This window comes from Mauremys mutica, chromosome 6, assembly GCF_020497125.1.
Source record: "Mauremys mutica isolate MM-2020 ecotype Southern chromosome 6, ASM2049712v1, whole genome shotgun sequence".
Taxonomy (NCBI): Eukaryota; Metazoa; Chordata; order Testudines; family Geoemydidae; genus Mauremys; species Mauremys mutica.
In genome coordinates, this window is record NC_059077.1 from 61,713,760 (window position 1) to 61,726,670 (window position 12,911).

Sequence of the window (12,911 nt, forward strand, 5' to 3'; positions counted from 1 at the left end):
ACTGAATTAGGTTGCCCAAGCAAGCGTATATTAGCATTTTTCAACTTTGTGTTTTACTTTTCTGCCTTAATGTTCTTTAGATACATTTTGTGTGTGTGATTTCCTAGCTGTTTTTAAAAAGGAGCAAACAAATTCCATCATGTGGTATACTGACACTCACATTGTTCATTGGCAGTGTAGGAACTTTTTGTATCTACTACACTAGCCTCTGGCACTTGTAATAAAGCAAATTAGCGCAGTAGTAGCCTTGCTGTAGACTAGAAGGGGGATGGCGCACTTTGCCACATGATTTCACAGCTACTTGCTGACCAAGGAATGATGACTCCACTATGCACACATGTAATACCCAGAAAACTCCTCTTATGCAAGTTATCCCTATATTACACAAAGTTTGCTTCCTTAGAGTGATGCCCTTTCTTTCAAGTCAGTTTTGGCTAAGTAGTAGTATGTGCTGCCTAACACCAAAACGTTAACAACCCCCCACAACCTGTATATTACCCCCAATGACACAATAACTGACGCTTCAAACATTTTGTATCGTTTATTATAAATGAGCTCAGATCGAGTGCGACAGACCTTAACTTTGCCATGTGAGGGTCATTCTATCCCCATTACCTGGCTTGCTTATTTATACCTATGACTGTCTTTAACTGTTGTATGCGTGATGTACCCTCACTGCTTGCTGACTGTATCTTGAACTCGCCCACAGTATACCCCACATTGGGGACATTGCACACTGTATAAGTTATGTGCTGTCCAATACCAAAGTACTAGCATCCCCCTATACTCTGTATGTCACCCCTGATGACCAATAACTGATGTTACAAACTCTCTGTATCATCTATTCTTAAACATTTTCTTCTTGTCACAAACCAATAGCCTGGAGCATCCTCAAACTCTTGTAGGCATTCCCATTATCCCCTTTTCTGCAATAAACACTTTAGAACACTGAGGCAAGGGTTAACATGTTTATTCTTCTGTGCATGCCATCTGACTCCCAACTTCAAGAGCAATTTTTTTCAGGTAAATATTGACTAACGAAAATCTGAAAATTTGTCACAGTAACTACAAAAACAGTATCATATTTGAAGGAGTCATTTTTGTTAGTCTTCTGCATTGGACCATCTGTGTTAAGCAGTGTACAAAGTAGAAGATTTAACTTGCCTGTAAAACTTGGATCCAGGTGTTGCTGTATGAAGTTTTACACTGACAGGTCATCTGACACTGACAGAGATGGGGAGGGAAGCAAGTATCTGCCCCCATTTTAGTGTGCCACTTTAACTACTGTGTGCTATCAGGTGCCCCCATTGTAAGGTCATTGTAGATGTATACATGGTTGTGACAGTGACATACAAGTATTATGGAAGAGGTGGAAAGTACCTCAGCATGTCACCTGTTCCTCCCTGCCCCAGTACCTTATTTTTTCTATTCCAAGTAGGACACTTGAGGAAATCTGACAAATTGCTGGAAAAAATTGCTGCTGTGTATCTATAGCTGCAAAGCAAATTGTACTCATGCTTTTCAGCAAGTCAGATCTAACTGAGTGATTTCTGAAGCACTCCTAAAAATTCAGCTTTTCAGATGCTTTATCTTCCCGCCTTGACCTCCCTCTTCACTCCCTTATATTTCTAAAAGCAGCATGATCTAGTGAGCTCAAGGGGCAATTAATAGTCTAATCCAAGCTTTGTCCCTGCCTTGCTCTTTGCTTGTCTCAGATTCCCCACATGGTAAGTGGGGATAACATCTTAGCAAAGACATTTAAGGATTAGTCAGTGTCTCTACCATGCTTTGAAAAATGTAACATGATCAATATTGTAACGCAAGCCATTCTATTGTGAGATGCTCCTACTGAGTCCAGGGGGATTAGGAATATTTCAAACTGCTTTTAGCTAATAATTTTGGTTTTAGATAAGTCATTTAATATGCTCACTTTAAGGCAACAGCCTGTTTATGCATACGTGATGTGACATTGCATTCCATATTTTAAAAAAAATATGTTTATAAGTGTGGATATGATGTAACTGGAATATGCTTTATGCAAAAGGTCTTTTGTAAGGTATCATTACAAAGTTTATAATCTACTGAGTGTGGTCATCCTCGTTGTATGAATGTATCATTCTTGTATCTGAAACTAGGAATATGAAATTTAACACTGGTCCCATTGTAATTATGCAAAGTGTGGGCCGTTAATGGTGGTTTGGAATCTTGATGGCTCCCATTAACCAGGGCAACTGGTTGTAAATGGCTCTGTTTACTTGTAAGACTTCCTGTATACGTATGTGTGCCAGCGAGGGGGTAATGAAGTCTCACAGGACATGTGATCATGTCACCTGAACTGGAATCCATCTTTAACCTGGTGCTTTTCCATTTAGAAGGAGGGGTGGGAACCCAGAGAGAGACAAAGAATTCCTGCCTTGTGCCAAAGCTATTAAAAGGGGTGGAACAGAACAAAGAGGACTGCAGTTATGAGAAATCTCCTAGTTACCACCTGGAACTAACAAGAACTGTACCAGGGGAAAGGATTGGGCCAAGACTAGGGAGAAGTCTAGGCTGTGAAACATCTCTGAAGGTGAGATTTACCTGTATTCAGTTTTTTAATGTGTTAGGCTTAGATATGTGTGTTTTGCTTTCTTTCACTTGGTGACTTACTTTATTCTGTCTGTTATTACTTGGAACCACTTAAATCCTACTTTTTATTCTTAATAAAATCACTTATTTATTAGTGAACCAGAGAAAGTGATTAATACCTGGGAGAGCAAATAGCTATGCATATTTTTCTGTCAGTGTTACAGAGGGCGGACAATTTATGAGTTTACCCTGTATAAGCTTTATACAGAGTAAAATGAATTTATTTGGGGTTTGGATCCCATTGGGAGTCAGGTGTATGGGTGCTGGAGACAGGAACACTTGCTAAGCTGTTTTCAGTTAAGTCTGCAGCTTTAGGGGGATGGTTCAGGCCCTGGGTCTGTGTTGCAGCAGGCTTGCGTGTCTGGCTCAACAATGCAGGGTTCTGGAGACCCAAACTGGCAGAGAAAAACAGGCTCAGAGGTAGTCTCAGCACACCACTTGAGAGTCCCAAGGGGGGGGGGGTCTGTGACCCAACCCATCACATCTGACATATGTATGGTTAATGAAATACTGTAATAAAAGCTAAGATGGCCCTCAAAAGATCAGTCAGTTTGACAGACAGTTGTATTCATGGCCTTACAACTAATTATACATCACACTGCACATTGTAAGTATTCACTGTAAGTATAGTGGTTAGAAGGGGCATATACAGGAATTTAAATGTGGCCCTTCCCCTGAGGAGCTCACTGTCCGTCCCCCCCACCACCACCACCACCACCACCTAACCTGGGAAGGATCTTGCTGCCCCCTCCCCTCCCCTGCCCCAGCAGGAGGTTTCCCTTCCCTGCCTCTGTGACCCCAGGGCCAGAGAAGCTCTATGCCCCTAATTATTATTGGGAAGCATGCCCCTACTTGTCACGCTCCCTCCCCCTCCCCACCCCCGCAGTGGTTAGCCTTGTGCTTCATACTGAAGAGCACCAAGTTAAATGCTGACACAGAGCTAAATACTCACTTTGAGAGTTCTTACCACTGTGTGCTCCAAGAAAGAAGAAGTTATGTTTCCTCTTTGTACAAACCACATTTCTAATCAACTTTAGAGGAACTTAATGAAACTTCTGAAGGGCATTAAGTAATTCATTAACAATGTTCACTCAACCTGGTAATGGTTTTAAAAGACAAAATAGTATTATGCAGTGGCTTCCTTAAAGTATGGTTCTACTTTGAAAAGCAACTGTAAATGTAGTCCCTTTTCTCAAATATGGATATTATTAAATCAGTGACCACATTTCCAGTTATGTTGTATTTATGAACATGAAAGTAACTCACTTTCTTTCCACTATTCTGTAGGTAGTTCCTTTTTCAAAGAGTGATTTTGGCAGCATTTTTGATCAAAACCCAGATGTAAAGATAACAAGGAGTCCAGTGGCACCTGAAGATGTGTTTTTTTACCCACAAAAACTTATGCCCAAATAAATCTGTTAGTCTTTAAGGTGCCACCGGACTCCTTGTTGTTTTTGTGGATACAGACTAACACGGCTACCCCCAATTCTTGGCACAGATGTAAAGATAGTTTACATATTGCTCAGAAATGACCATGAGCATCAAGACCTTCCCATCTCTTTCAGAGGAAAGTTCCCCAGCTATGGGCCAGAAAGCACTTTTAATAACCATTCAATTTTTTCCAGTGGAACATAGCTATTACAAGAGATCGTATGAACTCATATCCTACCAGCTTTGACAAAATGGATGTTTACTGCTTTTACTCCTGTGATCTCTGCAGTGCTAACAAAACAGAGAGGGAAGGTGCTAGATAAGGGGTCAGCAACCTTTCAGAAGTGGTGTGCCAAGTCTTCATTTATTCACTCTAATTTAAGGTTTCACGTGCCAGTAATACATTAACATTTTTAGAAGGTCTCTTTCTACAAGTCTATAATATATAACTAAACTATTGTTGTATGTAAAGTAAATAAGGTTTTTAAAATGTTTAAGAATGTTTCATTTAAAATTAAATTAAAATGCAGAGCCTCCCGGACCGGTGGCCAGGACCCAGGCAGTATGAGTGCCACTGAAAATCAGCGTGCCATAGGTTGCCTACCGCTGCGTTAGATTCTAGTCCGTGTGTTTCAAAGGTCTGTTTACCAAGAGAGAGGTTTAGCAAGAGAACTGGATTCCATTCCCCGCTCTGATGTTTAGCAAGTCATTTCTCCCATATCTTCAGTCTTTTCTAATTAGATGATAAGCACTTTGGAGCAGGAACTATTATAATATCTTGCACAGTAATACCCCCATCTCAGCTGGGTCCTCCAGGCTCTACTGTAATAAATTCTAGTTAGTTATAATTTAGCAATCCCAACGAAGGCAATGGAATTACACACCCATCACTCGGAGTATAAATTTGGCCCTTTGATTAGGACAGGATTGCTCTTACATTAACCCCGTATTTCTTCTTACCAGTTTTTGGCGATGTCTTCCTGAGACATGATCACAGCATTTTCTGACAAGTTAGTTAGTGTCTAACTGATTTCACTCAATGCTTTAATATCTAGCCTACTTCCCTTTTCTATTTTAGTTTCAGATGGCATCCAAACACTTTTATATATTACCTAAATTTACACACAGCTATCACATTTGGTCTCTCTCAGCTTGAAGTGTTGGATTTCCTGAGTAAATGTGCATGCAATCCTTTGTTTTTAAAGTCACACTTCTTTGGAATCCCTCAAATTTATCAATTTGGGTTCTTTGTTTGGATCAATGTTTGCTTTTCCGTTCTTGTTTTTAGTAAGAAAAGAAGAGGCCTAAGTAGAATCCTAAACAAGATGTAAGCACTATGGTAGTGAGTCAACTCAAACCAGGTCTTGTATATGTTGCTTAAACCCAGACTCTATTCTAACCTCAGATGCTCAAGGTACATTGAGAAAAGATATTTTCCTGAGCAAACAAGCTGTGAGCACTGGCTTGCATGTGAAATTAGAATCACTCTTAATATCAGCCATTGGATACTTTTTAATCCCAATTCCTTAACAAGGGGGTGGATGATTGTATTGGTTTAAAAAGCATTTCAAAACCTGGTGACCCTGTAACAGATCCTCTGTCTACATACAATGAATAATTAGCAGTAGTATGGATATACAAATTAATGTCAGTACTCTATAGTAAAAATTCCAAATGATTAATAAAACAAATATATAACAACTGAGTTATTAGAAACAAATATTGAATTTTTTCCTTGAAACAAAAAGGCCATCAAGACATCAACAGTTCTGGTGCACACAAGTCAAGGCATGCATAGGGGGAAAAAAAGGTCTTAGAAAGATGGAAAACAAAAGATTTTAAGAAAAAATAAATAGTACTTTTCTACTATCTTTCTCCCTTCCAAAATATCAGTAGGAGATGGTATAAGTCAGCAGTAAGTGTGCACAGACTAATGATGAACAACTATTATGGGGCTGATCTACCCACAGAGGTAGTTGACTTTTGGCTTCAGGGTCCTCTTTTTCTAGGTTCTCTAGCTTTGAGTAGGGCACACCAAAGACGGAGGCGGGTTACTAGAAATGTAGCATGGGAAAAAGAGTCAAGTCAGAGAGGAGAAGTGCTGTGCTTATATTTTTGGCAACAAGATCTTCTAAATACAAGTTGTTTAAAAATAGGTCTACAATTTCATGCTAGTGTGATTGCAGTCTGAGATTTCTTCCTAATGTGCAATAGCTTCTAGTCTTACCCATGAATCATGATGAATGCCACCATCAATTAAAGTTTTTCAACAACTTTGCATAACCACACTTTGATGTTAATCGCACTGTTATGTTTACCTTAGTACTTCGCTTTCCTGAGTCAAATAATTTAGAGTAAAGCCATGTCTGCACATGTCCCTTCACACATCTCTCTCAAAGCCAATAGGTGTGGGGGACACTGTGGCAGAAGCATGCTCAGCCTTGAAGGCAAGAAGCATCATTTGTTACTACACAGAACATTTTTGCCTGATAAGTATTGGCCTAGATGTGCTTAAGCTGTCTTTCCAGAGTACTAGGCAAATGATGGGGGACTTCAGCCCTTTGTAACTAACTGGGGGGGGTAGAGTTTTTAAGGACACATGCATCATGAAATAGAAATACAGAATTTGCAAAACATTTGCTTAGCCTGAATTAAGAAATTCTTCATGGCCTGTGCACAGCATCTACAGCCATTTCACCTTGCAAGATATGACATGCTAGACAACAGCACAGAGTTATAGATGGTAACTTAGTATAGAATTTTTTAAGTGAAAAAATTAGGCCTATTTTAAAAGAAGCAACAGTATAGTCCATCAAGCCCACTAGACCCTACTACAAAAGACGTAAGAATTGAAGGAAGTAGGAATTCAGCCAAATCAGTTTTATGATGGAGAATATATGATAGGGTGTGGTGGTTGGAAAGATTTAATCATTTTGTTTGATATGTTCACTTTAATTAAAAAAATGGCAGAGCCACAATGCATGTCATGTTTCTAGGCTGACATGAAGGTCTTCCTGACACTTCACAGTGCTAGGTATTCTGACACCAAGTGTCATGTGTAACTCCAGCAAGCACTGAGAAAGCATCAAGTGCAGAATCTTGATTTAATGAGGTGACAGAAGTGTATCACATATACACAGAACAGGAACTTCAACAATGATGGACACTTTGAAAGAAGTTTCCCCAGCATTACCTGCTAGAAGAAAAGAGCAGAGTTGCTGAAGAGATAAAGTCACACACAGAAAAGGTCAATATCATCTCCAGTGCAGTAGTGTCAGAGATAGATCCAATTACAAATCCACATATGCACAAAACAAACACTTTGCCTTTTTACCTCCTCAACATTGTAAGGACAACCCATACCAGAAGTCAATTTCCAATACTTTGTTAGAAGACAAATTTTCCTAGACTTTGGTTCTATTAACATAGGATCTGGCCATGGTCCAGGACCCTGTTGTGCTAGGTGCTGTAAAGACACAGAGCAGAGAGACTGCAATTTAAGTACTCAGAGAGATTGCAATTTAAGTACTCCCAAATAGGCCGAATAAGTGTTCCATATCTGGCACATAAATACCTTGCAATGCCAGCTCCAAAAGTGCCATGTGAACGCCTGTTCTCACTTTCTGGTGATCTTGTAAATAAGAAGCTGGCAGCATTATCTTACATAAATGTAAACAAACTTGTTTCTCTTTGCAACTGGCTAAACAAAAAGTAAGAGTGAGTGGACTTGTAGGCAGGGCCGCCCAGAGGGGGGGGCAAGAGGGGCAATTTGCCCCAGGCCCCGCGTCCCGCAGGGGCCCCCACGAGTGTTTTCCGGGGCCCCTGGAGCGGGGTCCTTCACTCACTCCAGGGGGCCCGGAAAACTTTTCCTCTCCCGTCTTTGCTGGCGGGAGGGGGGTCGTTCAGCTCCGGGGCAGCCGGCGCGGGAGAGGGGGCGCCCGAGGGCCCCGGCAGGGAACCGAGCGTGGCTACTGCAACCGCGGGGCCAGGAGCCGGGCCGCCGCCATCTTCGAGACCCGCCGGAGGTGCCGACACAGCGCGGCCGCGGGGCGGGGCCACCAAGAGAGCACCAGGAGGTCGGGGCCGGTGTGTCCTTGAGGGGGCTGCGGAGCGTGGCGGGAGGCGGCAGGGAGCCCGGGGGGGAGGGCAGCGCACGCGGCCGCGGGAGGCGGCAGGGAGCCCGGGGGGGAAGGCAGCGCGCGCGGCCGCGGGAGGCGGCAGGGAGCCCCGGGGGGGGGGGAGGGGCAGCGTGCGCGGCCGCGGGAGGCGGCAGGGAGCCCGAGGGGGGGAGGAAGGGGCAGCGCGCGCGGCCATGGGAGGCGGCAGGGAGCCCCGGGAGTTTTGTCCTGGCCCCGGGACACTGATCAGGGAGGACGTGTCTCCGTTAGCTGAGGTACAGGGCGGGCGGGGAGCCGGGCAGCCCGGGGTCTGCTCCCAGCACGGACCCGCTGGTTGCGGGGCCAGTCTCGCTCTTGTGCCCGACGTGAGACCAGGGCCGCCCAGGCGGGGGGGGGGCAAGAGGGGCGGAAGGGCTCCCCGCCGCCGAATTACTGCTGAAGCGGGGCCCCCCGCCGCCGAAGACCCCGGGCCCCCGGAATTCTCTGGGCGGCCCTGCTTGTAGGCTCAAGTTTTGCATTGTTTTGTTTTGGACTGCAGTTATGTAACAAAAAAATAAATAAATCTACATTTGTAAGCTGCATTTTCACAATAAAGAGATTGCACTATAGTACTTGTCTGAGGTGAACTGAAAAATACTATCTCATCAAAAATATAAAAGTGAGCAGTGCAGGCTTTGTATTCTGTGTTGTAACTGAAATCAATACATTTGAAAATATAGAAGAACATACAAAAATATTTAATACATTTCAAGTGGTATTCTATTGTTTAACAGTGCAATTAATTGCAATTACTTTTTTAATAGTGATAATTTTTTTTAATTAAGCGCACAAGTTAACTGTGATTAATCAACAGCCCTACTAAAAACAGAAAATTGAGATAAGGTAGCAGTTAGTGAAGTTTAACATCAAGATGGAACCTTAATGGAGAAGATACCACCAGCAATTTAATCGTGCCTCATACTTTGCAGCACATAAAGAAGGCATTGATCTATATCAGTAGGGAGCCCAAGAGTCTGCCTAGAAACCTTAATAAGCCAAAAAAAACAAAAAAAACACACACACCTATGAGATGGGTACAACTGTAAGCACACCCAAAGCCTCAGTAAGCAATACTATGTGGATGCAAAACAAAAAAAGGGAACATATCCCACATCTTCCTCTGCACTTGATACCCTAATCTAGATAATGCACTTTCATATTCAAATACATAGGAATCTATTTAACACAACTCTGTGCACATTCAGTTATCCTATTCATTTTGTTAGAAAAATACCAAAAATACTAAAATATGAGCTTACCTTCAAGTTTAGATCCAAATTGGTATATTCCACCAGCAAAGTGTGGCAAGGCAAACACAAGTGATCCCAATCCTATCATAAATGATGAGAAAGCAAGCCATCTTGGTTTGTGCCCTCTTTCTCCAAAGAAAGATACAAACAGCGACAATACACAAAAAGCAATGTCATAGCTTGCAGAGATGACACCAGTGAGGGAACTGTTCAGCTCAAAACGTTTTTCAATAGTGGAAATACTAACATTTATTAGGCCATTCACCACAATACCTATTAAAAAAAAAGAGAAAGAGAGAGACAATTAGACAAACCAAATAAGTATTATTTTCTTGAAAAACTACTGTGTAATCTTACCACTGGATCATGTGCAAGTTCAAATTCAATCTTGCCATTCAATCACTCAGCTCTTTTGAGAGAGAGTTTAGTGATCATGACAGCAAAGAACTTAATTCAGACCTTAGTACTGGGCAATTTTTTTTTCTCCAGATGAACAGTTTACAGAAAGGTTTTGATTGACCTGAAACTATTAGTGAAGAGGAGATTTTGCCACTCTCCATCTAGTGTTTAGCCTAGTTGTTAGGGCACTCATCCAGGATGTGGGAGATCCAGATTCAGGTTCAAGGCACATTTGTGCCCTCTTGATCTGGAGCTGCAGAAACTCTCAGGACTGCTTAAAGTCTTGTCTCTGCTTGCAGCAGCGCATAGTTATGTGTAGCTACATGTTTCAGTGAAAGGCAGACTGCATCCCCAGTGTGTTGTGAAGCTACACATGGCAGTGAAGGGCTCCAGCAGGACAGTAACATTGCTAAAAATAGCAGCATAAACAGAGGAGGTACTGCTCCGGCCTGTAGAGAGCCATATAGGGTATATGTCCTAAGGCTACATCTATACTGCACACCTCTTGTGACAACATATATTGTTTGAAAAGCAGGCTGAATCCACACTGTGTGTGTAGCTACACAAGTCAGTGAAAGGCTCTAGCAGGGGAGAGGCAGCAGGGAACGGCTGGGCAGCAGGGAGATGCCAGAGCCTTTCCCCACTGCAGGGAGCTACAGAAGCCTTTCCCTGTGGCAGGGAAAAACTCCTGTAGCAGGATAGGTGGGGAGATACTGCTTCGGTGATTATATACCCATGGTATTTACCCAGTATGTACCCACAAGGTTCAGGAGTGCTTGTACTCTACTTGCCTAAACAGTGCTTCACCATCCACATGCGATTTATAACTGTACTAGCTAGGCATGCAGTGTCTGTACTTTACACACAGCTGTAAGCATAGACAAACTTATGTTATAGCAGCCTCTCAAGAATGCCCTATAGGCAGAAACACTACTCAGACCATCTGCAGCATACCCTTCCTGCTGCTAGCCCCATGCCCAGCATATCCATTACTGCAAGGCTTCTGAGGGGTCCTCAGTCAATCTTACAGCTTGCCTCCATAGTTCCTGCACTGAGGGAAATCCTTAAAGCCCAGTATTGGGTCAGGGAGAGCGACTTAATTGCCACACCTAGCATAAAGGCCTGGAGAAGGGCTCACCCTATGAACTGTAATATCCAAGCTATTTAATTAATATGTTGGAGTACTGGGGGGAGGGGAGAGGAATTCCAGTATTCAAGGCCACTATGACAAACTGTTGGCGTGATGGATTGTTTTTTACTTCACCAAACACAGTGGTGACTAGAGGCCTTAATGACCTAAAGGACTGAGCAAATATCAAACTGATTTTCTGCTTTTGTCATTTTTTTTGGCATATGTATAGCACTTCAAACATCTATTTAGGTCCCTGAGCACTCATATGAAGTAGGTAAGCATCTTTATATTTTAAAGATGGGAAACTGGCTCACAAGAGTTAAATACCTGTACACCACAAAAGTGAAGTAGGTCAGTAACTGATTACAAAAAGCTGTTAAACATTCTTATTGTAACTGGTCATTGGTTTAGTTACCTATGTTCAATCACTGACTAAAATAACAAGCAAATTCATTTATGAGAGTTTAAACTATAATTTAGTGCTAAATGTAATTGCTGGCAAAATAATGGTCAATGGCTCCTTATTACAAAAGGAGCAACACAGTTGCTTTAGCAGAGATGGCAGCCTGTTGATCCAGACACTATACTGTTGGCAACTCCCAGGTCTTACTCCAAGAGTTCTTAGCACTCGAGTAAATATTAGCTAAAGAACAGTGTTTCAACTACTTGCATTTCTGCAGTATGTGAAGGCTAGTCCACAGTGTGGTCCACTAGAGGTACTGCACCAAAGAACTAGGATGTTAGTTGCAAGTCATTAATCTTTGACTTACTTTATTAAAGCTAGTCATTACTATTTTAACTTTTTACTAGGACTGTCGATTAATTGTAGTTAACTCATGCAATTAACTCAAAAAATTAATCATGATAAAAAAAATTAATTGCAATGTTAAACAATAGCATACCAATTGAAATTTATTACATCTTTTGGATGTTTTCTATATTTTCAAATATATTGATTTCAATTACAACACAGAATACAAAGTGTACAGTGCTCAGTTTATATCTTTTTTACAAATATTTGCACTGTAAAAATAATCAAAGTAATAGTATTTTTCAATTCATCTCATACAAGTACTGTAGTGCAATCTGTCATGAAAGTGCAACTTACAAATGTAGTTTTGTTACATAACAGCACTCCAAAACAAAACAATGCAAAACTTGAGCCTACAAATCCACTCAGTCCTACTTCTTGTTCAGCCAATCGCTAAGAGAAACAAGTTTATTTACGTATCAGAGGGGTAGCCCGTGTTAGTCTGGATCTGTAAAAGCAGCAAAGAATCCTGTGGCACCTTATAGACTAACAGACTAAGTTTATTTACATTTACAGGAGATAATGCTGCCTGCTTCTTATTTACAAGATCACCAGAAAGTGAGAACAGGCGTTCACATGGCACTTCTGTAGCTGGCATTGCAAGGTATTTATGTGCCAGATTTGCTAAACGTTCATATGCCCCTTCATGCTTCGGCCATCATTCCAGATGACATGATTCCATGTTGATGATGTTAGTTAAAAAAATGTGTTAATTAAATTTGTGACTGAACTCCTTGGGGAGAATTCTATGTTTCCTGCTCTGTTTTACCAACATTCTGCCATATATTTCATGTTATAGTAGTCTTGGATGATGACCCAGCACATGTTTGTTTTAAGAACACTTACACTGCAAATTTGACAAAATGAAAAGATATACTAATGGAAAATTTCTAAAGATAACTACAGCACTTGAACCAAGATTTAAGAATCTGAAGTGCCTTCCAAAATCTGACAGGGATGAGGTATGGAGCATGCTTTCAGAAGTCTTAAAAGAGCAACAGTGATGCTGAAACTACAGAACCCGAACCACAAAAAAAAAAAAAAAAACACCACATACCAATCTTCTGCTGGTGGCATCTGACTCAGATGATGAAAATGAACAT

At 41.6% G+C, this 12,911-nt stretch overlaps 1 protein-coding gene across 2 annotated transcripts in view; it reads right to left on the bottom strand.

The window, feature by feature from the left end:
* The window catches only part of LOC123373338 (solute carrier organic anion transporter family member 4C1-like), a 108,658-nt gene that overhangs the window by 87,220 nt on the left and 8,527 nt on the right, over positions 1-12,911 (bottom strand). The window contains exon 2 of one of the 2 annotated variants that reach the window (XM_045022329.1): positions 9,476-9,739. The exons of the other annotated variant lie outside the window; for it this stretch is intronic. Within the exon in view, the coding sequence (XP_044878264.1) occupies positions 9,476-9,739 (264 nt within the window). The remainder of the gene's footprint in view (positions 1-9,475; positions 9,740-12,911) is intronic. 2 annotated transcript variants of the gene reach the window in all.